Source organism: Sparus aurata, chromosome 1, assembly GCF_900880675.1.
Source record: "Sparus aurata chromosome 1, fSpaAur1.1, whole genome shotgun sequence".
In the NCBI taxonomy this organism is placed as follows: Eukaryota; Metazoa; Chordata; class Actinopteri; order Spariformes; family Sparidae; genus Sparus; species Sparus aurata.
This window is the reverse complement of record NC_044187.1, coordinates 40,992,754-41,019,410: the sequence shown is the minus strand read 5'-3', so window position 1 is coordinate 41,019,410 and position 26,657 is coordinate 40,992,754. Positions and strand designations below refer to the sequence as shown.

At 40.3% G+C, this 26,657-nt stretch overlaps 2 protein-coding genes across 2 annotated transcripts in view; one reads left to right on the top strand and one right to left on the bottom strand.

Moving 5' to 3' along the window:
- Positions 1-260: 260 nt before the first annotated feature.
- On the top strand, positions 261-5,905 carry tmem109 (transmembrane protein 109). The gene is made up of 3 exons (XM_030430454.1): positions 261-606; positions 4,280-4,382; positions 5,234-5,905. The coding sequence occupies exons 1-3, from the start codon at positions 403-405 to the stop codon at positions 5,599-5,601; spliced, it is 675 nt and encodes a 224-aa protein (XP_030286314.1). The 5' UTR covers positions 261-402; the 3' UTR covers positions 5,602-5,905.
- A 2,866-nt stretch (positions 5,906-8,771) lies between these two features.
- LOC115582575 (uncharacterized) overlaps positions 8,772-26,657 on the bottom strand; it is a 31,117-nt gene continuing 13,231 nt past the window's right edge. Inside the window, exons 3-14 of the mRNA XM_030418596.1 lie at positions 24,935-25,082; positions 24,761-24,818; positions 24,537-24,618; positions 20,400-20,515; positions 19,506-19,674; positions 16,033-16,163; positions 14,521-14,604; positions 14,308-14,337; positions 14,014-14,079; positions 13,693-13,827; positions 13,162-13,293; positions 8,772-12,220 (exon numbers count right to left, since the gene is read on the bottom strand). Of these exons, the coding sequence (XP_030274456.1) occupies positions 12,095-12,220; positions 13,162-13,293; positions 13,693-13,827; positions 14,014-14,079; positions 14,308-14,337; positions 14,521-14,604; positions 16,033-16,163; positions 19,506-19,674; positions 20,400-20,515; positions 24,537-24,618; positions 24,761-24,818; positions 24,935-25,082 (1,277 nt within the window). The 3' untranslated portion in view covers positions 8,772-12,094. The remainder of the gene's footprint in view (positions 12,221-13,161; positions 13,294-13,692; positions 13,828-14,013; positions 14,080-14,307; positions 14,338-14,520; positions 14,605-16,032; positions 16,164-19,505; positions 19,675-20,399; positions 20,516-24,536; positions 24,619-24,760; positions 24,819-24,934; positions 25,083-26,657) is intronic.

Below are 26,657 nucleotides of genomic sequence, written 5' to 3'. Positions count from 1 at the left end.
TAAAACGTACCTTCGTTTCCCGTAATACTTTGTCAAAATCCTTATCAGGGAGTCAGAGAAAACAAACACCAGTTTTCAATGTTTGACACAGAAAAACGAAATAATGACTCGTTTTTTCGTTTTTCGTTTGCAAGATTAAATGGAATAATTGAATGATCAGATGATACCCCGACCGCGCAGCCTGTCTCATTATTGATTATTACTTATTGATCCGAGAGCAGCCACTCGTTAGGGGGTGGGGCCGTCATCAACTTGTTGCACACTCAGCCCAGTGGGTGGCACACATCTCTTCTCTCCTACTCCCAATTTTTTCCACATCCTGTGTGTAGCCTCTCGTTGCTGCTTACCTTCAGATGTAACTTTTCACAGCTCTCCGTGTGATTCTGTAGGTTAGCTTTCACCATGTTTCCCCCCTCAAAACAAAGAGTCCTCGGCCGCCTGTGTGTGCTCAGCGCGCTGCTGCTGTGTGTTTCCGCGGAGAAAGTGTTCGAGAGCCGCCCCGGGATGATCCAAGAGCTCCGAGCAACACTGGCTGACCTAGCCGGGGAGGGGAGGTCTTATTTAGGCAGGCTGGCCGGGGAGCAGACGGTGCTGTCGGTACAGAAGGTGAGAGGAAGCTATCAAGAGTTTAATGTTGCAGCGTGTGGCTCACTGAGGAGGATACAGTAAATATGCATTTGTCTGAAAAGGAAACAAACTGGTGATGATGATGAAAGTTAGTTAGTTCATACAGGCCTAAGTTTTGGTCAGATGAAGGGAAAGTTGCCCTCTGCCATGTTGTCGATGTAAATGGGTTACTTCCTGGTTCGTCTCATGGAACCTATGAAAGAAAGAAGGCTAATTAGGTCACTGAATCTTTCTTTGGAGAAAATGAGAGAAACTTCAGACAGGAAGTCAACACCTGACCCCCCACTTTACCCCGCAAACAGGAGCTTCTCCTAAATGAAAATAAGTGACAAGCAAGGTGTCAATGAAGTGCATTCATTCATTTTCTGGAGGCGTTTCTTTATCAGAAGTAATACAAAGTAGATACAGTATGTTGTGTATTACTCTGCTTCATAATGACCCTGCCTTCTTTTTAAGGTTCCTTGGTTCGATTCCTTTTGCTCTAAGGTCACTGTCGGTAAAACAGGCTGATTTCACCGTCTTAACCCTTGTGCCCTCCTTAAAAAAACTTCCTCTAACCACCTTCGTGGCAAAAATGTACACGCACAAAATCTGCCATAAAATACTCATACATCAATATTTTTTCTGCTTTTTTTTTGCTTGAATCCCTTAACCAACTTGTTCCCTGATCAAAATGATCAAATATTTAATAATTTTCAGGATTTTAACCCTTTAAATGCCAGTTTGATTATTTGAATTATCAATTATATATATTTTTTTAAACACAAAAAATGTATTATTTTCTATATAATAAGTAGTAGGCTTATGGGGCTTTGGTGGTGATTAGAGTCTTGGATATGTCAAAGATTACCAACAAAATTGATTTGATTGCATCAGTATTTTTTATGTAGTAACAAATACTCCCTCTAACCACCTTCGTGGCAAAAATGTACACGCACAAAAGCTGCCATAAAATCCTCATACATCAATATTTTTTTCTGCTTTTTTTGCTTGGATCCCTTAATCAACTTGTTCCCTGATCAAAATAATCAAATATTCATTAATTTTCAGGATTTTAACCCTTTAAATGCCAGTTATATTAAAATTATCTATAAAAAAACCCACAAAAAATGTATTATTTTCCATATAATAAGTAGTAGGCTGATGGGGCTTTAGTGGTGATTAGAGTCTTTGATATATCAAAGATTACCAACAAAATTGATTTGATTGCATTAGTATATTTTATGTAGTAACAAATACTCCCTCTAACCACCTTCCTGGCCAAAAATGCCCCATTGACTTCCATTAAAATCACATTTTTTAATCTCACTACCATTACAGTATAAAACCATGCATTCTGTAATGTCAGCATGCCATTTTGAAGAAAAGTAGTTATATTTGACATTTTTGATGTATTTCACCAGATTGAACCATTTTCCCATTGTAGGCCGATGCATGAAATTCTTGTATTTTTGCCAGTTATATCATGGAGCTGGGTGACTACCAGGGCCCAGTGTGTGTGTGAAATGCTTTTAAATCAGCATCTGATTCATCAGTGTGAACTCTTATTGTGCAAACTGCAACAACTTTGGAAATTTAGACAACAAAAAACAAAATAGAACATATGAAATATGAACAAAATATGAAATATAAACAGAAATATCCAGGCATTGAATATACGATGTGTGTGTGTTTGTGGGTGTTTGAGAGAAACAGATACATGGATAGTGTGTGTGTGTGTGTGTGTGTGTGTGTGTGTGTGTGTTGGGGGGGGGGGGGGTGCTTGTGTGTGTGTGTGTGTTTAATCTGAGGGTTAAATAAAATACAAGTTTACAGCTGCTGTTGAAATATCAAAGTTATTGTTTCTTCTTCTTCTGGACAGAAAGGAGGTTTCAAAGTGTGTGTGTGTGTGTGTGTGTGTGTGTGTGTGTGTGTGTGTGTGTGTGTGTGTGGTCCTGCAGCATGTGACCTAGTGTTCCCTACAAATGCACACTTGGTGGTGGAAGACCTCTTTTACATGCCTCTGCACAATCAGCACACACCTCTCCTTCTAGTGGAGCTGGTCAGTGGCGCTGTCAGGATAAGAAGTCTCATGTATGCCCGAATCTCTTGGGCATCCACATCACTCCATCCTGACACTAAACGCCTCCCGTATAAGTTTGTCATTTGCAAAATGAGCTGGATCAGGTCAGGTATCTCGTGGGCCCTGGCATCATGCCGGTGGGTGCCTGAATGTAGCACAGAGTCTCAGCATTAGATGGAGACCACACTTGCCCGTCCACTGACTTTTAGGATGGACAGGATCCTCAGTGCCCGCTTCACTCTCAGAGGATGGGTCAGAGGCACTCACAGACATGGAAGACTCCAGTGAGCCTTCTGTGTCAGACTCCCCCTCGAAGATCGTGGTTTCCCCTGATGAACCCTGCAGCTCGCTGTCAGATAAAGGCTGCATGACCATTTCTAATGCCTCTTCTCTTCTGAAATGCCTTTTCATTTTTGCACCCTCTTTGCTCACTAATGAAATGACCCCTCAGAAAAGTTGCATGTTTATCTTTGGCTGTGAAAGCAGCCAGGTGCATAAACACACTAACCGTTGTTTTTGCTTTGTATTTGAGAACAGCAAAGGCATGTTTTCACTCAAGCACCTTTTCAAAGACACATGAAACAGATTCCTCAAAAGATGACCTTTTTTCACCGCTGAAGTGATCAGTGCATGCTTACAGATTCTCTCACACACACACACACACACACACACAGACACTCACTCTCACTCACTTTCTCTCACATACACACACACACACACACACACACACACACACACACACACTGGGCCCTGGTAGTCACCCGGCTCCATGATATAACTGGCAAAAATACAAGAATTTCATGCATCGGCCTACAATGGGAAAATGGTTCAATCTGGTGAAATACATCAAAAATGTCAAATATAACTACTTTTCTTCAAAATGGCATGCTGACATTACAGAATGCATGGTTTTATACTGTAATGGTAGTGAGATAAAAAAATGTGGTTTTAATGGAAGTCAATGGGGCATTTTTGGCCACGAAGGTGATTAGAGGGAGTATTTGTTACTAAAATATACTAATGCAATCAAATCAATTTTGTTGGTAATGTTTGATATATCAAAGACTCTAATCACCACTAAAGCCCCATCAGCCTACTACTTATTATATGGAAAATAATACATTTTTTGTGTTTTTTTTTTAAATAAATAGTTAGTAATTTAAATAATAAAACTGGCATTTTAAGGGTTAAAATCCTGAAAATTATTGAATATTTGATCATTTTGATCAGGGAACAAGTTGACTAAGGGATTCAAGCAAAAAAAAAAGCAGAAAAAAATATTGATGTATGAGTATTTTATGGCAGATTTTGTGCGTGTACATTTTTGCCACGAAGGTGGTTAGAGGGTGCAAAATGCATTGCAGGAAAATAAAAGACATGTAAGAGTAAAAGACACTGGATTTCAAAAACTTGACTAAAAAGAAGAGTTCCTGCAAAAATCCATGCCACAACCTGTAACACAGCCAAAATGATCGCTAAATCAAAAAAAAAAGTTGAGAAAAATTTACAAAAATGCCCGAGGAGGGCACAAGGGACATGTGCCCTGGTAAAACCTCAGATATTCAGGCCTAACCATGACCTGCCCTCCAGGCTTTCTCTCAGGTTCTACATGTTGTGGCAGGAGGTTTGGCTGGGGGTCTGAACGTGCTCCTACAGTATGTTTCACACTTCCTGCATGCAGCTGGAATTCAAGGTAAACACACACACACACACACACACACACACACACACACACACACCACAAACTGTTCTGTCCATCACCAGCATATTTAACTTCCTTTTCATCATTGCTATCAGTGATGAAAAACAATATACTGATCAAATAAATTAGATCCTGTGAGCACAGTAACATCACTAAATACACAAGTCAGTCTTGTCAGAAAGGCAGCTATTCAATGTGGGACAGTATATATTGTGAAGTATTAACATGTAGGCTATGGTAGTACAGTAGAACAAAAGTAAATAGATTAATTCAAAAGAAAACATTGTACAGAACAAAAATATAAACAAGGATTCTGTTATTTATAATTCAGTGTTACTGTAGAGCTGAAAAGATTAGTTGAGTGAAGACAATCAACCATTTTGAGGATCATCAATTGAATCAGTTTTCGAGGAAATCTCAAATGTCAAATTTGCTATGTTTCTTTGTATTGTGTAACAATAAATGTGTAACACTCATGGTAGAGTGTTGATGTTGAGTTCAGGAGCCTCACAGCATGGGGACAGAAGCTGCTGATGATGTTTAATTGCAACCAAATCTTGTCTGGTGTACATACTGGAACCCAGATTAATACAACATATTTCATGCAGTTTGTTCTGCTATAGGGGGAGCTAAAGTAAAGAAAGGCAAATATTAGTTCATACACATCACTACAACAAATGCTGCAGGGCAGTTGAAAGAAAAGCTCTGGCAGCTTCCAGCAGTCACACTGCAGTTTCTCCAGGAAATGCACAATCACAGTCTAATTGGAGATTGCAGTATAACATAACTAAATTGTTGTCTTTGCCCTCTCTTGCTGTACTTGTGTTCCTGTTTTACGTCAGCTGGCTTTCCCATCAACAAAGTGACTCCAGAGGGTCTGATCTTCGTTGCCCAGTGGGTTCTTGTGGCTGTCATTGGCTACTGGCTGCTCTCCTTTGCCTTCCGATTGGTTGCCCTCACTCTGAGGCGGACTCTATGGCTGCTGAAAGTGAGCATGGCTTTGATGTGTTTTGGGCTCATCCTTGGCGACCGCAGTGTGGACACAGAAACCACAGCCATCCGAATGGCTGTCCTGGTGTGTGTCTGTGTCCTGTTGGGCATCGGCACTTCAAGGGGCTCTGCTGTGGCTGATAAAACTGCTCACCTAGAGGAGCAAGTGAAGATCCTGGAGAAGCGGCTGAGACAGATGGAGAAGAGGACAGAGGAGTAAGGAAGGGATTGAAAGAAGTCAGGTGTTTTTCTGTGTGTCTCCTACCTCACGCCACATATGCAGATGATGGAGCACTGCTGTCTTCTGGGATGGAACTTTAAGGGAGACATTTTTCTACAGTTTGATGTTTTCTGTAAATGGTGTTCAAAAAGTAGATTTGTTAATCACACAATATAATGACTAAGTCATATCTCGGAGCAGGGATTTGTTGTACTACATGCTTCCCCCTGTGTTCGAGCAGGAGATAAGTTTTGGGTCCAATGCTGTCTGTCCTTTTACTACATTAAAGGAACATTTTGGTAAATACTTGTATTTGCTTGCTTTGCTTTTAGGAAGTTTGGTGTGAAGATTGAAGTCTCTGCACGGATGTGTTTAGCATAATATGTTTTTTCAGGAACAACACAAATACTGATTACTAGTAATCATGGAGACCGATAATCCATTTTTGGAGCTGACATACATTTGCGGTAGAAATTAAAATCTTGGTGTCAGGTTTAGAATAACCAGTGATGGAATGTAACTAAGTACAACTTACTCAATTCAAGTACATTTTTGTGAGTGTTTCCATTTTCTGTTACACCTTCTAAACTTTGATGTGTAGCCATTCAGATAGTGTTGTGGGCAGGACATTTAGTAAGACCATAGAGTGGTGAACCCAAACAAAAAACGAATTCTGCATCACAGCCAAGCCTGTTGCAGCCCGCCCACACAACGTGAGTCATATTTTCCAGATTGGCATCCAAAAGCCCACAGAAAATAGGCGCAGGCTGTTTCTATTTAGTTGTGGGCTTGCTTGACATGGATAGCGTATTGATGTTTTCTCAAGTATAGAATTTGCAATTGTACAATGTTGCCCACTTCATCATAAATGCAGAAACTCCCTAACCGGATGTACTATGACTAGTTCCATGAGAACAGCTCTATTTTTAGTTAACATGTTAAGGTAGGAAAACATAAATCCTCCAAATTTCTTGTCAAGCTCCAGTGACATAACTCTGGTTTTTAGCAGACTTCCTCCAAAGCAAGCTGCCATTGTCAGGACTTTGCTTGTTTAATATAGTGAGAGGTTGAGTGAAGTGTTTTTAGATTAGATAGGCTTTATCCCACAACGGGGATATTCAGGACCTATAACTTAATAATTAAAAAAAAATAAGAAATTAGGTTAAATTATTATCTTAAAAGTAAGATATTTACAAAAAACAAAGAGTGTACAGTGATTGTTCAGGTAGTGCTTGAGATAAACAGTCTGATGGCTGTGGGGATGAACGGTCTACAGTAGCTCTCCTTCTTACACAGTGGGTGTAAGAGTCTGCTGCTGAAAGAGCTGCGAGGCTTCCACAGTCTGGCACCGGGGGTCAGAGGCGTTGTCCATGATTGACGTCAGCTTGGCTAACATCCTCCTCTCACACACCACGTCTATGGAGTCCAGCAGACAGTAGAAGAGAGAGCTGGCCCTCCTAACCAGTTTGCGACTTTGGCCCTTCTTGTACAGGGCATCCAGTTCAGTTTAAAGCCCCCCACTAAGAACCCAGCTCTAAACTCCAATGGGGTGCAATGTAAAGCTCTTATTTGAAGACAAAGTCACTGTTCCCAGCCCAACTTCGAGCTTCACGTCACTTCACATGTTAACGCCTACCCCAGAGGCGTCTTTTGAAAAAGAAGGAATATTAGGACAGGCCGGCACATTGCCGCCCTTACCTTGGATCAAATGTGCCACCTTTTCTTTCTAAAAAGGGATACTATCTCCATGTTCACTGGTGTGATCTGTGGTGTTTTCCTCTTTGTTTTGCTGGTGTTTATATGCAGGCATTTGCATTCGCACCACTTTACAAAGTCGTTGATGACCCCCATATATTCCTATTTGTTCCCCTCAGACACACATCCAACAATGGCTGTTTCATTAGGGAACTTTTGGAGGTGACTGTTCACAGTGTTTGGCGTGAAGTCCATGTTTACAGGGTGAAAAGAAAGGGAGAGAGCACCCTACCCAGGGACTCCTGTACTGCATAATACCACATCTGAGACATAGTCCTTGAGTCTTGAGTTATCGTTGACTACATGAGTTTAAAGGACTGTCAGACGGCACCAGCTAAATGTAGATGTCTGTGTCGAGTGGCGTCTTTTATTTTATCCTGTCCATCCATTAGTGCCTGAAATTCACAATGTCAGTCTGAAGATATACTTTTGGATTCAACGTGTTAGACTATGGTCCCAGATTGCTTCAAACGGAGTGCTAGACATGTCTTAGAGCCCTTCTCTGATGACATAATTGAGAGGGGGCTGCATCCAGCAGTCATAGTAACTTTGTGAAGCTGACAGTTCTTCCCATTCTCACATCACTGGTCATTTGTGTGGTGCTGGGAAAGAAAGCATGGTTTCAACGTCTCTCTCAAGAACTCTTTTCTCATTGTTTGCACAACTACTTCTGTGACCTTTCATGCTAACAAACAAGAATGCCAGTGACATTTGTACAAATACTAGCATCAAGATTGGACATGCTTTGACAGAACCATTCAGAAAAGGTATGAACACTTTGGCCTTTCTATGTCGGATGACTGTTTGATGATATCTCAGGAACGCCTTGAGGGAATTTGTTCAAATTTGGCATGCAACCGGTGTCAACCTCACGAAACTCATTTTTTGTCCATAACTCAAGAATTAATATGATAATTTAGAAACATTTTACACAAATGTCTAATGGGATGAATTGATGACATTTTGTTATTAAAAGGTCAAAGGTCAACTTTACTGTGACATCCAATTGTGACAAACAATTTTCTGGCCATTATTAAACACTATAACCGAATAAATGGCAGACTGTGACCAAATTTCACATATATGGAATTGATGACAGTACTCTTGGCTGTATGTGGTCACTGAAACAGTTTCATCTTTCAAACGCTACTGTAGCTTTGGGGAGGATCTGTCTGACCGGTTAGGGATGGGGTAAATGAAACCACACTTTAGGAGGAAGGGGGACTTGGGTGGTTATTAAAATCTACAGAAAACAATGTACCTTTACAATTTTAGAGTCATTTCCCAATCAACCAGTCCTTTACATGGATATTAATTTCACTGGGTTTATTAACAGTATCTTATAAAATGATCAGTTAGCACATTCTCTCCCCCGTAAAATAATTTTAATGGTGAATGATTCTCCAGCAGCCATATTCAGAACCACATAATTTAACTTTATTCATGAGTTGATACACACTTGCATATACATGTACAGTTTGAAGAGGTATAAAATGAGAGGTAGGAAACCATTGCCAGTTCATCTCAGAAAAATCCAGAAGTATATATGGAACTATAGAGACCAATATACCATACGAACAGAGCCAGTTTGATGAGTCTACAACTCGATCAACACTCATAAATTCCAACTACAACTCCACTTTTAGTACATATCATTGGTTACATTTACACACAAAAAAACCCACATGTGAACCACAGTTTACCTCATCCATATGTGTGTAAGGGACACAAAGATACAAAAAAACAGGACCTAATGTTTCTGCAGAGGCCAAAGTCACCTTCACGTTGACAGATGAAAAGGCACTCACTGTGTTCAGAGTATCAATAGTACAACTGAAGAAATATTGTATGAGTTTTTAGTCATTAAACTAGTTCATAAAACACAGACAAGATAGCAGTCCAGAACTTGCTTGTCTCATTTGGGTGTTAGGGATGCCAAAAACCCAGATGCATTACTGATTCCAGCTGACCTGAGAAAATAAAATACATATATGTCTACAACATCTGGTCTGCATACCCTGTGAATGGGCAGTTTTATTCCCAGCTCCTCCCGTCCACATATCAAATATCCCTTCCTAACAAAGTGAACCACATGCTGGTTCTGGGCTGGTGCTAGCACTCATTTAAAGTTCAACTGTTCAACCTGTGAACCTTTTGAGAATGAGTTTACTTTTACATTTTACATCATTGAGTCATTGTTTACGTCTCCAATTTTCCAGCATTGATAGGAACAACTATGAAACTGTGGGACTCGGAACAAGTATTAATTTGTTCACTCTCAGAACATACTAGCTCCGGTTGTTTAATACGGCCGTTATAAGTGGTTTTAGTTTGTTCTTGGCCACAAAAACTCCCCCATTCCCTGATAAGCGGCTCTTTGTTGCAGACCAGCAAAGTGTAGGTGCCATTCTGCATCCAGTTTTCCTGTCTGGGAGCTGGTTCTTTAGCAGTTGAAACACAAAGAAATGGTTCCAGAGAAGGCACTGGTTCCAAACCAGCACTTGAACCACCTTGGTTTAAAGGGGTAAAAGTGTCGAAGGGCTGATGCTGAACCACAAATAGGCAGACAAGCAACTTAAATGTTAGCTGACTGCCATCAGTGGGTGTCTGTCTGCGCGTCTGTGTGCGAGTGGATGAAGGAGAGGAAAACTGTAAAGCACTTTGGAAAGAGTGCTATATAAATGCAGCAATTTACCGTTTGGATGGCAGTATTGAGGTTCACTGTATGTATTCATCTCAACAGACTAAATGAAAGAATAAGACAATAAAAACAGACTTTGGTAGAGAAAAGGCATTGGTGATATTTACAGTTTGATGAATGCCTGTTAGTGGTTTTAAGGTGAACATTGTGGATGAGTAGGATGTTACGACCTCCAACAGAGACATCAGGAACACTCAGAAGTCTAGCAGACCAAATTGATTCACAAGTGAGAACAATTAATAACAGCTCAAGGAGATGTAGGTGTGGTGGAATTTGGTCGGCATAATTTAGCGTTTGTTTCTATTGCTATGAGTTTATGACAGAAGTTTATGTTTCCAACATTTCCCTGATAGTAGACTGGCTATCACGGAGGGTGATCATGATAAACATAAAGTTGCTACACTGTATGGTTTGTTTTGCATTATTGCTGCAACTTTCTGCTCAGCTGTGAATTGTAGATATATAGTCGCTCTCAAAGGCTCTTAATGGATAATGTCTGTGAATGAGTGATATGTTTCTTTGCTGCAATTGGAAGGAAGCATGAGGCCACTGTGAAAGGCAGTCAAAGTGGTTCTTCTGTTGGCATTCTTAAGGGGCAGTCAGTGTTCGCACCAAATCCAGGACATCTGATCTATCAGGGGATCCAGGGAGTCTTGGTGAGTTCAATTTGACTTTGACTTATACTATCGTCCAAAACAAATGGTCTTGACAATGCTGACCTTGATGAGGTATAAAATCCAAAAATGAGGTTCTCAGGACAGAATCTTTAACGATTTGAGCTGTTGATGGGTGGAACAAAGCTTGATAACTTTGCACAGTATGTCAGAATAGTATTGCAGTATCTGTTTATAATTACACTGTTTATATTGTATAAATGTATATACAAGTCTATTTCTATTTCTTACCTTTTTATATATTGTTAATTGTTTTACTATTATTATTGTTTATCGTTAAATTGAACTGTCCTTTGGCTGCTGCAACAGAGAAATGTCTCTGTTTGCGGGACTAATAAAGGAATTCTGATTCTTCCTCTGAGGATTTTACTGGGGTTTTTTTATCTGCTTTCACTGGAGACTATAAGAAGCTCACCACTAGACCTGAGGCAGCTCAAGGTTAGTATGTTAGCTCAAGTTGAAGCAGTTTTAGCTAAACATTCACATTAAACACACAGCTGCCTGACTCTGCTTCAGAAATTGATGGAGACAACAGGAAAAAAAATAAGGGCATAGAGACACATAATGACTGAAGCTGCAGCAGAGTTTGACATCACTCTGATACATCTTACACAAATAGTAAGTGAATGCTACAAACATCCTGTCAGGTCCAGCTGTGAATAGCTACAACACCAAGACTGCAAAAACACTTAACAGTCAAATTTGTTGCATCAAAATAAGTAATGTCATGTCATGTTGAAGACAGATGTCTGAAAATACCGCAAGGCTATGAAACATTTTTCAACGTTTCTTAGCTGTTACTATTTCGTGATTTTCAGTAAATTGTTTTTATATTTCTTTTATCACTCCTAGACTCTAATCTCAGGTCTTTTTCTTGATTATTTGGTTTATCTGGAACATTAAATCTCAGATGAGGTCCTATGAATCAGAAATACAATAAAGGAATCAAAGAAAATGACTGAAAAACAGGGCAGTGAAAATGTAGCATTTAGAAAAACACAATTATGAGCGAATAACATCTCTCAAGCTTTTGTTAAACTGGACCAGGCCCTTCTTTTATATTTACTCCTCAGGTGTTGATGGACTTCACATGTTAACACTTCGACATACCACTTTTTTTTTATCTCCTCACCTCTGGAAATTTGATCCCCAAATTAAATTTATACCAGACATAATTCTTTAATTGGCAAGGAGGCAAAACATATAATCTACTGTCTATAATACTGTTCATTGTTTCCACCTGTGCCATTTTGCATCCCTGATTAAACTGCTAAAAGAGATAAATGTAAAATGGTCACAGAGGTGCACTGTAACATCAAACCGAAAAAGTACAGGGAGGGAGACATTCCATAAGTTAGCTTCCCTACAGGAAGTTGGTGGAGGATGTCTGTCCATTGATCTGGAACATACAGGCACCATCAGTGGAGCTGAGAGCGCTGGTGGAGGGGGGAGGCATGGGAGCCTCAGAGGCAGATGCAGCTCCTGAAACCTAGGGGGTAAAGAACACATGTTGAGTTTGTCTCCTTCAAATCATATTTTCTTTGAAGTATTTGCCTTTATTGGATAAGTCACTGTAGACCATAAAAAAAAAATCAAAGACCAAGTTAAATTTTTAATGCCTTGAAACTATGTTGTTGGAAGCTCTCTCCAAAAAGAATTTCAGACGCATGTTTTGTGCTAAATCAATGTGGAAAACAAGCTTTTGGAAAATTATTAAACATCAACTTTTACATACGTAGTGAAGTTACAGCAACAGTTAAATAAATAGTCAAAGCTAGGACTGGTAAGTTATTCTAGAAGCATTTCTTGGTATGTTTGTAGAAAATCTCTTAACATCTCAACAATGAATGGATCAAACCCAGAGTCTGAGGCAACCACAGGGCCAGTCCAATAATTTTATTTGGCCTATACGAAATGATTGGACAGGCTACCTGTCTATCTGCCTGCTTACCTCCTGTCTTCACACATTCTGCCTGTGCACTCATTGTGCATGACCACAGTCTTCCACAGGGCTAGGTGGATGTTTTGTTAAAGTTATTAGCAAGCTATTACAAGAATGGCACAGAAAGTGCAGCCAAAATATCCCAATACAAACATACTGGCCTGACAGCGGTGAGTACTAACACTTAACACATGGTTGTTTATGTTCACAATGATAATGAGGAGGTGCAGTGCAAACACGCATGCACACTAACCCACACACACCACGCACAAACACACCACACACAGAGCAGCAGATTTGATTATGCGCTGAACAAGGTAGAGGGTTGGATCAAACGTAACACAGTTGTCAAGAATCATGTACCTTGGTCTGGTGTCTATGTCAGACAGGGCCAATGACCAGCATGTCACTATGTAGGAGCAGGAAATTTTATGACATCCTATTGTTCACAGAGGAAAAACTTCACTCTAATGTGTGTGAGTGCGTACCTGTGGTGTAGCAGTGAGCAGGGGGTCAGCAGGTGAGGAAGCCATATTCTCCACCTTCATCTCCTCTTTTACTGGTTCACTAGCTACTGCTGGTGGAGGGGAGCTATACATGACTGGAGGTGGAGCATAGCCCTACACACACACACACACACACACACACAATGTTATTTGATTGACAAGATTAAAGTGATAGTTGGTTGATAATGTGTGTGTGTCAGAGAGCTGATGGTCATCTACTGCAGGTAATACACTGACTACGGACATGTACCTCTTACACTGCCACAGCAAAATAACCTGACTATCACTTTAAGATAGTGAAAACTGCCACAGAACTGCTGGTTGTATAGCCTGATCATTAGACTGATTATGTAAAACCGTAATATAAAGTATAGCTATCTGTCAAGGATTGCAGACAGTTTCCACAGCTTCAAGTCTTCATCTGATCTAAGCATCTGAAAGGTCAAAGGTCAAATACCTAAATGACCAGCATTCCTCTTAAGAATTCCTGTCAGATAAAGAGACGAATCGTACCATTGGAGCTGCAGGTCCAGGGGGGTACTGGCCTTGTGGTGGACCATTCCATTGTGGAGGCTGACTAGGGGCGATCATAGCTGGACCAGCAGGAGGGTAGATAGGGTTCTGGGGTGGGTAGGAAGGGTTAAAACCCTAAAGAGGGAGACAATCACAAGTTAGATCAGTAAATAATGAGGGAGGGGGCAGGAAAACAGGAAGTCTGGAGAGACAAAGAGAATACAAAGTACAAGTCCAATAGAACCCCCTTTGAATGCAAACAGCCTGGATCAAACTGTTTTGGTTCTAGAGCATATTAGCCTGTGTCAGTGTGATACTTACCATGGAAGGTGGGGGACCATTCCACTGTCCTGGGCCAGTGGGTGGAGGAGGATGGGCTGTAGGACCCTATGTAGAAAAACACACACACACACACACACACACACACACACACACACACACACAGACAAGTACACAAGAAAAACACTTGTCTTAGGTTAGCATAGCACAGCTTAACAATATTTCTTCTTTTATTGGTCAAATCTGGTAAATCAGGGATGTGTTACATATTGAATAATGTGTAAATACTGTGTAATTACTGTGTGAAAACAGTGTGTTGTGTGCCGTCTCATATACCATGTTTGGGTCAGGACCAGGGTAGTACATCTGCACAAACACAAAGTTACAACACTTACATTCTTGTATTTAGTCAATAGAACATTCATTTAATATCACATTCAACATGAATACTGTGAATTATATAAATCAATGAATAGAAAGAGATATGTTTGTTAAGGTAAGGACAACCATGAAACCATAAAAAGTGGTCAGTAACAGTAAAAGTCTCACCACTCCTGGTTGTCCAGGTGTGGTGTAGGGAGGGCAAGGTCCAACAGGACCTACAGGAGGAGGATGGACTGCAACTGGAGTAGTCTGGAGAGAGAGACAGAGACAGAGAGACAGAGAGAGACGATGATGATGATGATGATGATGATGATGATGATGACAAAGCATTTAACTTTTTTGGGGTTCCAAGTAATTGATTGATTATTGATTATTTGTATAAACTCTTGGCCAACTGTAAACAGTAAAAGTTTTAAGGTGCGGTGGCTGAGGGGAAAGGAGAGAGGCCCTGAGGACACTGCTGACCACCGAGTGCCACACTTCCCCCCCACGATTAGCAGGATGCAATATAACAGACCCTGGCCTCAAGCAACACTAGCACCGTTCACACTGCCGTTTGCATGCGGGGATCCTGCGCCAATTCTCCGCACCCTCCTCTGTGTGAAAGTTTCAGATGCGGAGAGGGGGGAAATTTCGCTCCGGCGCTGATCCGCCTCTGGAGACTTCAGGGAACTTTCCCCAGAAAACAGCCTCCGTCCCTGCGAGTGAGTCATACAGCGACCTGTTTACTGATGGTGATTATGTAATTATGTAATTTAGCGCAAAAAACATAACTTTGTCCCTTTCGAGGATGTTTGGTGGGTCAGGATCTCAATCACTACACATTATAACAGCATCCATATGATTATAAGCTGTCCGCAGATTTATATTGACAGGAGGACACCGGGGAACACCGACGTCATCAACATGAAGTGTACCGTCACGCCTCTTCAGGAGCCGCAGCGCCGGCTTTCTGTGTGAATTCACAGCGTTTCGTCTATAAGGCGGAGATGCTTCGCTCTGTGTAAATCACCATCGGCGGAGAATTGGCGAACCGACCTCCGGCGTTTATGCGTTTAGGCTAAATAAAGGTATTTCTACAGTCTAGGCTGTATTTTCTTTCCGGACTAGTCTAAAGTAAAGCATTACCTTTTACCACCACCGAGATTAGATTTTCACACATTTAAATGTGTTATAACAATGTACTATTGCTTTTTTTCTTTACTTTGTTTGTTGGTTTTCACAACTAAAAAATAAATATTATACAAAAGTTAAGAAAAAAACAATGCACCTTTTTCTTTTCTAGTTAAGAAGGTTGTCAGTTTAATTTTCGAAAATAACCTATGCTTCAGCAGCCTGGGTTAAAATGTTTCAACTCACTAAGAAAGTTTTTATGTTGAAGCCCTGAACTTTCATGATTCAAATATGTTATTATCATATAAAGTATCCTACAGGACCTACAGGTGGATGCTTGGTGGAGGAGCAGCTTTTCAAAAGCTTTTAAGACTTTTTAATTTTCAGTAAAAAAAAATTTTCAGTAAAAATGTAACATGATATATGTCAGAATACAGAACAGTGCCAATGCAAATTCCTTTACATTAATTATGTAACATGTCTATAAAAACCTGTGAAAAAAACCAAACTAAAAACAAGGTGTCTCTGGAGAGATTCGTTCTTGTCTGAACCTACTGTCTATACCTGGAGCGTCGCTGCAGTGGTGGCTTTCTTTTTGAAAATCTTCTTCCGACAACAGCAGCAAATCCCAGCCGGGATGCCCAGCAGTAGAAGTAGAGCCATGAGAGGGTTTCCCTCTGTGTACTCATGATGGTCTGCAGTGGAAAAAAGACAAGGAGAGACAGGTTATTGGAATTGTATCTCTAATGTTGATCTGAAAGCAACGAGGGGAAGATAAGGAGGAAAAGAACAGAATCGCCATTAAAACAGAAGATTAGGATTGTGACAGCAAAAATAAGATGATATTCCTGTGCCCCCTGAGCCAACTAAGCAGAGGAAATATCAGTGATTTTACAAGTTTTAGCCCACTGACTACAAACTGTGTCCAGAAATTTCTACCTAACCTGAAAGGTACTTGGAATCAAGGATTAAATAAACACACCAACTGACCGGGTTCAGCTGTGAGGTTGTATTCCCCTTATTATGTTCCTATGGGTTTACCATGTTCTGTGTGCTGTTGATCTGGTCGATTTGAAATCGAAGCATACATATTATCTGACTTTGTGAAGAGTAACACAAGCAATAAGTGAGTATTATAATGTATATAATATAGTGATAGAAATCAAACTATAAACAGTATACGAGAGTGATTCTACGGTTTGTGGTCTTGTAATGTTATGTAAGGGATAATGTATAGAAAGGCGGTCACTATCGGAAAATATCATATCGGAAAAAACATACTCTTCGGCCACTAGTATGGATGAGTATCACATTAACTTTAAAATTTTTGGAAAATACAGCGATTTCAACTCTTGGCAAAAGGCTGAGTTGTCGTCACCGGTCAAGAAAAGAAAAAGAGAGGAAAGCAGTGAAGAGGGAGAAGCGAAACGGCGTCGGTTTGGCGAACTATATTTCTCTGCTGAAAAACACTATGAATGGTAACAAATAAATAAAGACACACTGTGTCAAGTTCTTTTTTCGTATTGGCAAGTAACCGTGTAATAAGCAGGATAAGGGATAATGTATAGAACGGCGGTCTTATCGGGAAAATAAGTACCGACACGGAGGGGACCCCTGATTATAAGGGAAAGTATTTTCCCGATAATGACCGCCGTTCTATACATTATCCCTTACTTAAACACTGTGATAAAACACACTTGAATAGTAAACACAGTGCATCTCTTGTTTCATGAGAAATAAGAAACACACCCATGCAATCCTCTATTGTTCTGCTTTAAGTGTATGTTGAGAATACCTTGGATGAAAGAAAACATGGCCGACCAACTCATTGTTCGACTTCAGTATATTAAAGATAACTATTGACCACTGACATTGTGAAGCAAAGTGCCACTGGTTGGGTCATATTAATAATAGACATAACATGGATGTAATGGTGCAGAGGAATGTGAGAAAAGATTGAGCTGGTTTAAGGTCCGACAATTCAGTCTTATTGTCCAGGACCACACAAAGCTTTGAAGAATGTTAATGGTCATGACTCAACAGATATAGAATAAAAATAATAACAGAATAATGAAAGCTTTAAAGAAGGAAAGAAGTCAGATGACCGTCCAGTTAATTTCCTCTAGCAATGGGTCTTGAGTTTTAGAATAAGTAATATGGGGTAAAAAGACTTGGGGGGGAAGATGGTTTGTGTTAAAAATAGGTCCAGCTAAAAATATCCCCCAGTGCAAAGCACATGTTAACTGTCAATCAATGGGCCTGTTCACTGTGCAAGACACCATCACTGGTAGTGCTGCTGTGTGAGGACTGAAGAGACTGGAGCTTTTTGTTATATTAATAACCATGATCAATTCTTTAACAGTTTAGTTTTTTGTTGTTTTTTGTTAAATTATTATCAATTGCATGCAGTCTCAAGCTGTAAGACCTCACATCCAGCTACTAGTTGTTTTCTACTGCCTGTTTTATTTTGTAGTATTTATCTTTCCTCTCGTTTTAAATCCTCTCTTCCTGCCCTTGTGGGTTTCCCTGCCACCGTGATCGTCTTCCCCCGCCCTGATTACATTAACCCGTTCCCCATCACGTTCCTTCTGTTGTATATATAGTCCCTGTGTTCCCCCTTGCTGTTGCCAGTACGTCTTTTGTGTCTGTGCTAAAAATTCCAGCGATTATCCCAGTGTTGGTTTTTGACTCCTGCCTGTTTCCTCAGCCCCGTCTCTGCCTGTTCCTGCCGGATTGTTTTACTGACCACCTGTGTACCAAACCTTGTTAACTAAAGACTTTTACTTAAATCTGAACTCTGTGTTGAAGTCCTGCTTTAGAGTCCATGAACTTGTCCTCACCTAGTCGTGATATGGAGGACACAGAGAAAGCACTAATAGCTTAGAACAACAGTCCATGGGGCTGGACTCTGGAGGTTGCTGGAGTGGAGGGACAGATGCCGTTTTTTTGGATGAACGACCCTGTTAGCATTTATCAGCAGACTGCTGCTGGAGATGGCAAGACCGCCATGGGCAGGGCCTGGAACATCTGGAGCAATCAACACCAGGAGTCAAGGAGAGCACAGAGTTTGTTTCTTTAAACTTTTGGGATTAAAAAGAATATTTATCTTCATTCTTTCTTCTCAACTTGTCGGCAGCAATGACGTCTGGGACAGATGTGCCCAAAATCTGCATTGAATGTTATGTAACTGTCTCTTATTTGACTGCTGAATGGAGAGAGAAGTGCACGTTACTTCATGAACGTACAGAGAAGAGATGGAAAAAGAGGAGACACTGCAGGATAACAAATAGACACAGAGTAACTGGTGCCTGAGTGTTTCTTTGGTCAGAAACAAAACTGAACTCGAACACAGACACACACCCACATACACCCTCGATACCTCTTTTTGCTTGCTAGCTTATGGTTATGCATAGTAAGAGATTCGAGCAGTTTGGGGTAAATAAACCTGCGATCAAACCTGCACGAATAATGTCGCTTCTCTATATGTGTGAACGCTGATAGCTCATTACTTTAGCCGTAGCTCACTTGGTAACTTCTATCTCATTTAACTAACTAGGCTCACTTCTGCTCCACCCCTCCCTCATGGTCATGGTGGCTCTGTTTTTACAGTCACTGGTTTTTACTGATGTCAACTCTCAAATAACTCCTGAAACAGCTGAAATAGACCTGACAGACCATTGTAAACTAAAGCACATATATAAAATGGATAAACAGGGACAGAGACTTTGACAAGCATGTTTCTCTCCTCACTCCTTGCTTAGTGAGTGGGTAGGCAGCCTTACAGTAGTCAGTGCTCCTCAGTGTCCATGGACTCGTCATTTAAGTTACTTTTATAAACCTACCACTGTGGCTGGTAGATTTAGCAAGTTCATCCGCCACTACACACAATCACCTGTATTTAACAGGGGGCAGGTGCTGTTATCCAACCCTGCTCATGACCGCTTTGTGGATCTATATAAAGGATAAGGATATAGTGCGCTCAATAATAAATAATAAAAATACTAATAATAATAGTAAATACAGACATGGGGACCCACCTGTCAGGTCCATCCTGGTAACAGACACCACCCGTTCCCTGCGGTCTTTCAGGGTGTAACGTCCCTCATCAGTTAAATTTACATTCCTGATCTCGATTTTCATGGAGTGTGTCTGAACCCGGTCATAGTAATCCGGAAGGTCCTGGGACACCCGAGCACCGTCACGTACCTGAGGGAGACAAACTCTTGTCAGAGCTTCACTCAGGAACACAAGCTGCATTTATACAAGCTTTTAAAAATATTCCAAAAAGTCTGCATCCACCTGAAAAACATTCAAGAAGTGAAGTGTTTGATAATTCCTCAGAGTCAGTGAACTAACTTCAACAACGTCTTTGACACACACAATCACACTTGGTGACTAAGCAGAATTATTTATTGAACAAATGCATTTCCATTTCTGTTTGGTACTTCATTTCCTGAGTGGTGAAAAAGTAAATAACACTCATATTGAAACACAACCCTTATAGTTGTACCTTCAACAATCCATCACATCACAACCCCCAAATACCGAATCCTTCCATCCCTCTATTCATTCCTATCTGCATGTCTGTCTGTCTGTTGACATCCGGTGCCCTACTGCATGTCGAAGCATCCTTGAGCAAGATAGTGAAATTGCTCCTGATGAGCAGTTCGGCACCCTTGCCATCAGTGTATATTTGATTGATTGATTGATTGGTTTATTTAAGTGTCAAACACCATGGTTGGTGCCCAGCCCTCATGGGCTTATTAGACACTAATCATATTCATCAAATAATAATTTCACAGTTATATAATATAATATATAATAGTGTATAAATGTGTTTGTGAATAGGTAAATGTGACAAGGGTTGTAAAGTGCTTTGAGTGGTCAGTAGACTGGAAAAGCTCAAGTTCATTACCATCCATCCATCTCACCAGTGTAACATTAGTAGAATCTCCTGAGAAGGAGAGGGCAGCGTCAGCCAGGTCAATGCCCTCCAGTGAGATGAGGAGACTCTCTCCTGCGACACACTTCACATAGTTGTGTCTGGCTGGAAAAGAGCAGTAGCCAAAGGACAGAGAATTACAAAAAACATAACAACAGTAAAACAAAAAACAATATAATTGAAAAGGTAAAAAATAGAATAGACTCATATATACATATAACATGACATTGTACAAAATCAACAGTGTGGCAGTACAGTTTTATTTACAAATACAAATGATAAATATGGGTATTAAAAACTAAATAGCCAGATAGTGCAAACCAGAGATGAGTTTTGTATAGTGGTATTACACAGTGCACAGTGAGGTCTACTGGGAGCAGTGCTGGTTGTACAGTCTGACAGCAGCAGGAAGGGAGGACCTGCGGTACCTCTCCTTCACACTCTTGGGGTGTATTAGTCTGTTGTTGAAGGAGCTGCCCAGTGCTGTGAGAGCGACCTGCAGGGGGTGGGACTTGATGACAGCTTGTATCTATCCTAAGAACGTGATGGGTCACTTTGAGCCAACAAAAAAAAAATCTATTTTGTGGTATTCTAGTGCATTTGCTATTGTAAAACATAATCACACAATAATCAAGTCACTCACTCACTAGTTTTATTCATTTGCTCTCAAACATACACCTGATACTCAACAGTGATGCATCCTTTGCAAACAGTTTGTCCAGAAGAACAAATCTCTTGGTACTGGAGCTCTCAGTCAGTTGCAAGTGAACGGGATAAACTGAATGAGTGATTCAAGTCGTTCCTTGGCAGCAGGAATGGGGTGTGATCAGAACAGCAAATGCACAGCTAATTTGGGCTGCTAACATTTATGTTTTGGTCTTGGATTGCAATCTAGCTATGTCAAATAATCTAGATTGATAATATATGCATTTATTACACGGCTCTTCTTAATGCTATAGAATGCTCGATTCACTTGAATGGGCCTTCACAACGTTCGGCGGTCAATTATTTTCGTATAATTGACCGCCGCTAAGCATATTTGACCGTCGTCAAGGAAAGTGGACTTTTTGCCTCTGATTCACGTATTTTGTAGCACTCCGTGCTCTAAAGTCTTTGCTCTGCAAGTAGTCCGGTCACTTTTCACCCCAGCGTCTTCAGGCGCTAAGCAACGTCATCTGATCTGTAGTCTACTTCATATCGGAAAAAACATACTCTTCGGCCACTAGTATGGATGAGTTTCACATTAACTTAAACATTTTTGGAAAATACGGTGATTTCAACTCTTGGCAAAAGGCTGAGTTGTCGTCACCGGTCAAGAAAAGAAAAAGAGAGGAAAGCAGTGAAGAGGGAGAAGCGAAATGGCGTCGGTTCGGCGAACTATATTTCTCTGCTGAAAAACACTATGAACTGTAACAAATAAATAAAGACACACTGTGTCAAATTCTATTTTCGTGTTGGCAAGTAACTGTGTAATAAGCGGGATAATGTATAGAACGGCGGTCATTATCGGGACTTATTTTCTATACATTATCCCTTACATGGTCAACGTTACCGTGCACACATAAAACATCACTGTTCTGAAACGAGGGCAGCTATAGGAATACTCTATCCAACTAAATTGTCAGCTCACTAGCTAATCCTTCATGAACATCCATTCACTAGTTAGTTAGCTAAACTGAACATTCAGTCAGGTTTAGTTTGGTGAGGGGGACCACGTGGTGGGAGCACGGAGGCACTTGACAATTGACAAATTGGCACACACAAGTAATTTATACTGTTTAGTTAGATACCTCCTTTTTTGAGCCTTGATGAAATTTTAAGCACTAGTTAACTTATCTTGAATTTGTTCAAATGCAACTCAGGCTTTTTTTGTTAATGTATATGACCTTCATGTAAAAGCCTAATTACGACAAAAGAGGCACTTTTAAGATTTACCATAGTTTCGTTTTTGGGTAAAACTCATTTTCAATGAGGTGAGTTGTCCAAAAACTTTCTTTTTAGCAAGCTCTGTGTACACAAACATTGTTCTCAATGCTGGTGTTCATATGTAGAGACCCTGGTGACACTACAAGCAAAGTTTCATGTTGTGTCGAGCCTTCTTAGTGTTTTAAAAATAGCAATGATGCTATCGCTAATTTGCCCCAAGCACCCCCATTGAAAATGACCTTGACCTGAAAACAAAATACGGTAAATCTTAAAAGTGACTCTTTCATCGTAATAATGCTTTTACACAAAGGTCTGACTCATATACAATCACAAAAAAAGCCTAGGTTGCATTTTGGCGAGAGTTTCACCTTCTAACCACTATTGTAATTCCTAAAAAAAAAATAAAAAAAACTTTAACCTGCTATTATTCCAGGAATTCTATGTAAAATGATCCTAAAATGTCTATCCCAGCTCAAAGCAAATTCAAAGCTGTTGTTGAACCATTTGGAATACAGACACGGTTTTAGCTTCTTTTGAAACAAGCTGTCAGACGCACACTGTGAACTATTCATTATTCTCACTGATGTTTTCTCACATGAGCTATAACTGTCATGATTCTGGGTTTCCTGTTTTATTTTGAAATGTGTCTTGTTCTGCTTCTCATTTCCTGGCCTTTTTCTGTGTCCACCTGTGTCTTGTTTGTCATCAGCCCCTGTTATTAGTCTGTGTGCTCCCTCTTGTTTTTGTTAGTTCGTTCCTGCGTTCCCCTGTGTCCTCCAGTGTTCTTCTCCAGCATCTCCCTGTTTTACCCCGTGGTATGTTTCAGTTTTTTGCTTCTCTTGTTTTTACTTGGTTGGTACTTATCTAAGCTTTTGTTTGTTACTTCGATTTTTTGGTATTCTACCCCACCTGGTTTAGAATTATATGGTTTGTGGATTGTTTGCTTTCCATTAGAAACTGGTTTTCAGTTCTTAATCCTGCCTGCCTCCTTTGTATTTCTGCTTTTGTTTAATCACCTTTACACAAATTCCAACAGTAGTTGCTCCTATTAGCTGGAAAACACAATGGGTCCACATCATATAGCAGGCCTATTCAAATGGTGGTCCATGGGCCGCATGCAGCCCAGGACCAAACCCAGAGTGGCCCAGGCCGCAGTCAACCAGAAAAGCAGAGAAAAACCGAGAAATGTGAAAAAAGTATTGCTACTACTACCACAGATTATGTTCAGTTGTAGCTCTTTTATTGTTTTTTGTATGCACTTTGAGATGTGCTTCTGTCACATGTGACCAAATTTAAAACAGAAACGATGAACAAACATTGTTTCGTTTGTGTTGGTTTAAAATATATCATCACCTGCTGCTTAGTGACCGCTGCAAATGTCTTACCCATTTTAAAATTTGGCCCAATTGAATAGCCCTGTCATATAGTCTTACATGGTTCAAGTTCATATTGGATAACAATATCACTGAAAATCAACATTTGGCACATGTTTTTCTAAAGAATTATCCAAGCATCTGGCAAAATATGGAAATTTGTGACATCCAAATATCCCTGCCTAAAGAGTAACAGGGGCAAAGACTCATTATTGTTCTTTACTTCCTTAGTTACACTTACTTTGTGCATTTAAAATAATAATAAAAAAAAAGTGCTTAGGTGGAAAGACTGCCTTTTGATTAAGGGTTTTTCTGCTCATTGTTATTCAAGTAAGATTCATAATGGTCTCTGCTTTGAGAGAAAGGGGATATACCTATACTGAAACTATTTAAGAATATTCAATATAAAATGTCTGAGCATTGTAACATAACATAACATAATTTGTTATTTCATAGACTTGTCTGCCAAGCATGGTATATCCTTTCTGAAGCTTTCCTTCAAGACCTTTCATCTTGCCCACTATAGCAGTACTTCTGAGGAAACTGTCCATGTAGTCTGCAGTAAAATATCAGTGAGTGTATTTTCAGTGCAAAACAGGGACTTGATGAGGCTGCAAGTGCTGAGAGCTAGGTATAATGTATTGTTCCATTTCTAATGCAGTGGGCTTTTTCTTTATGCTTCATGATGTGAATAGTTAGACTGATAATCATTTCAGCAACAGTTAGTGCATCTGCACAACAGAACATATTTTTTGTAAAAACAATATTGAACAAAAGTTGCAAAATATATTAGCAACCATGGCTAAAACAACCCTCAGCTAACTCACGTGTGACGGCCACTTTGACAGTGGAGATCTCTTTATTCCACCAGTCTTTCTGAATGTAAGTCCCCTGGTCCTGATATGTCACCTTATAAAAACATACAGACCATATAAATACTCATACATCTCTGACCAGGTGCAAAACTTTTCCTTAACACTGAACTTCACTCATTAGTCCAGCAATTAATAATTTTCAGTCAGACAGACTCTAAATCAAGGACTTTGGTTACCCTGTCGATGTACCAGCGTCGGTCGTTGCCTGTGCCTGACACCCTGCCTCTGGTCGTCCTGTAAAGGATGGAACAAAAGCCCCATGGAAATACATATACCCAACAACTCACAGCTTCTCCCCATGACCAGCTCATCCACAACCAGAAGACAGGCTGTCCCTGAGTCTTCCTCACCTTTGTCTGCCCTTCTCCCAGTATGTGACGATATTGCCAGGTTCATCAGCAGGAATAAATTCCAGCTTCTCTGCACTTTTGGGCAGGTAGATCTTCAGCTGGCGACCATGGGCCAAACGCTCATGGAGATCATGGACAGCATAGGGCTCTGTGATAAGGGCAGGAGGAGAAAGAAAATGAGGCAGAATGTGTAATTAGCCCTGCAGCATCTAACTGTTTCCCCTGTCAGATTGTTGAAGTTTCTATGTTACAATGTTGCCATGTGCAATGTACTTTTGCCTTGAATAACTGTACCTGCCACCCTGTCTGTCAAAATAGATTTAAATAGATTTAATCAAACTCTTACACTAAGCCAGCATTGCTTAAGTGTTGGGTCCAATCTTGCGTTTCCTGAATTGCGAAGCGATCAAATGAGATAAACCTTCTGAAATGGTCTTTTCTGAATTTCTGATTCTACCACCAGTGCTCAAATACAAAAAGGGTCCCCCTCCCACTCTCCTAAACTGCATCCCCTTGTCGCACTTATCTGAATTATGTTTTAAATAAAATGAGACCATTCTTTTGACCATTCTTTTGAAGCATCACGTACACAACAGCTGTTTCAGATGGTCATGACACGAAAGACAGCTGTCTGTAGAGACTTTAGAGGAATTAGTGTCTGCAAACATGTCCCTGTTACCTGTTTAACAATCACCTGCACATGACTTACCAGCTGCAATCTGTTTATACTGTGTACCAGGTCCTCCCCAGAGGCACACAAACCCGATGCTTAGGGATTATCAGCCTCATGTGTGATGTAACTGAACGAAAATGATGATGAATGATGTAAAAAGTGTTTCTTTCTGACTGACAGACAGATTCTCTCTGCCTTTAATGATAAAAGTCATTGGCGGAAACTACAGATCAAAAAAAGAGAAATCTCTCCAATAAATAAATAAAGTATCTGTTCAGACCTACAGTTACCAGATCAACTAGATGGTGAGTCAGAAAACAAAATGTAAAACTTGAGTCACTCTGTTAAATGTCTTCACTTCAGTATGAAACTCCACTGATTTTGAGATGTATCTGATCAGTCTGTATCAAAGACTTCCTTGAAGGCTGCTGTCATGTATCCTCACTCCTCACTCACATGAGAAACCCTTTTCGCATTGTTTTTGCATAGTCAGTTAATAAACTGTAATTCTAAAAAGTTAGAATTAATTGGTTATGGTTAGGAAGTGAAAACATTTATCTGAAGTTAAAGAAAGATCGACTACAAGTCACACGATAGAGGTTTAAAAGAAAATAAAAAGATATTCCACTGCATTTAACTTGTTGCTTCAGCAACCAGCTAGTTAAAGGTGGAATGCTGTGAACAATCTAACAGCTTAACTGCAGGACCATAATGGGATGGAGCTGTGGCCCTACATGAAGGCTAAACTCGCTTCTTGTCCAAGCACCAACCTGACATTAAACACCCCCAAACTACCTCACTCCAAAGGGGGCAAAATACATTCTGCATTGGCACTGAACATTAGTATTGGATATTAATCATGGGCTGCTGAATCATTCAAAACGGATGGTATGTCTTATATACTGGCTGGGTTTCTTATATATATATATATACATACATATATACGTGGTGGGATATATATTATACGGCTTAGGCGCAGCGCCCAAGCAATTTTGCCTCCCGCCTAAGCAGGGTTCTCCCCAGACGGTGGAACAGCGGCGCTACGCCGCT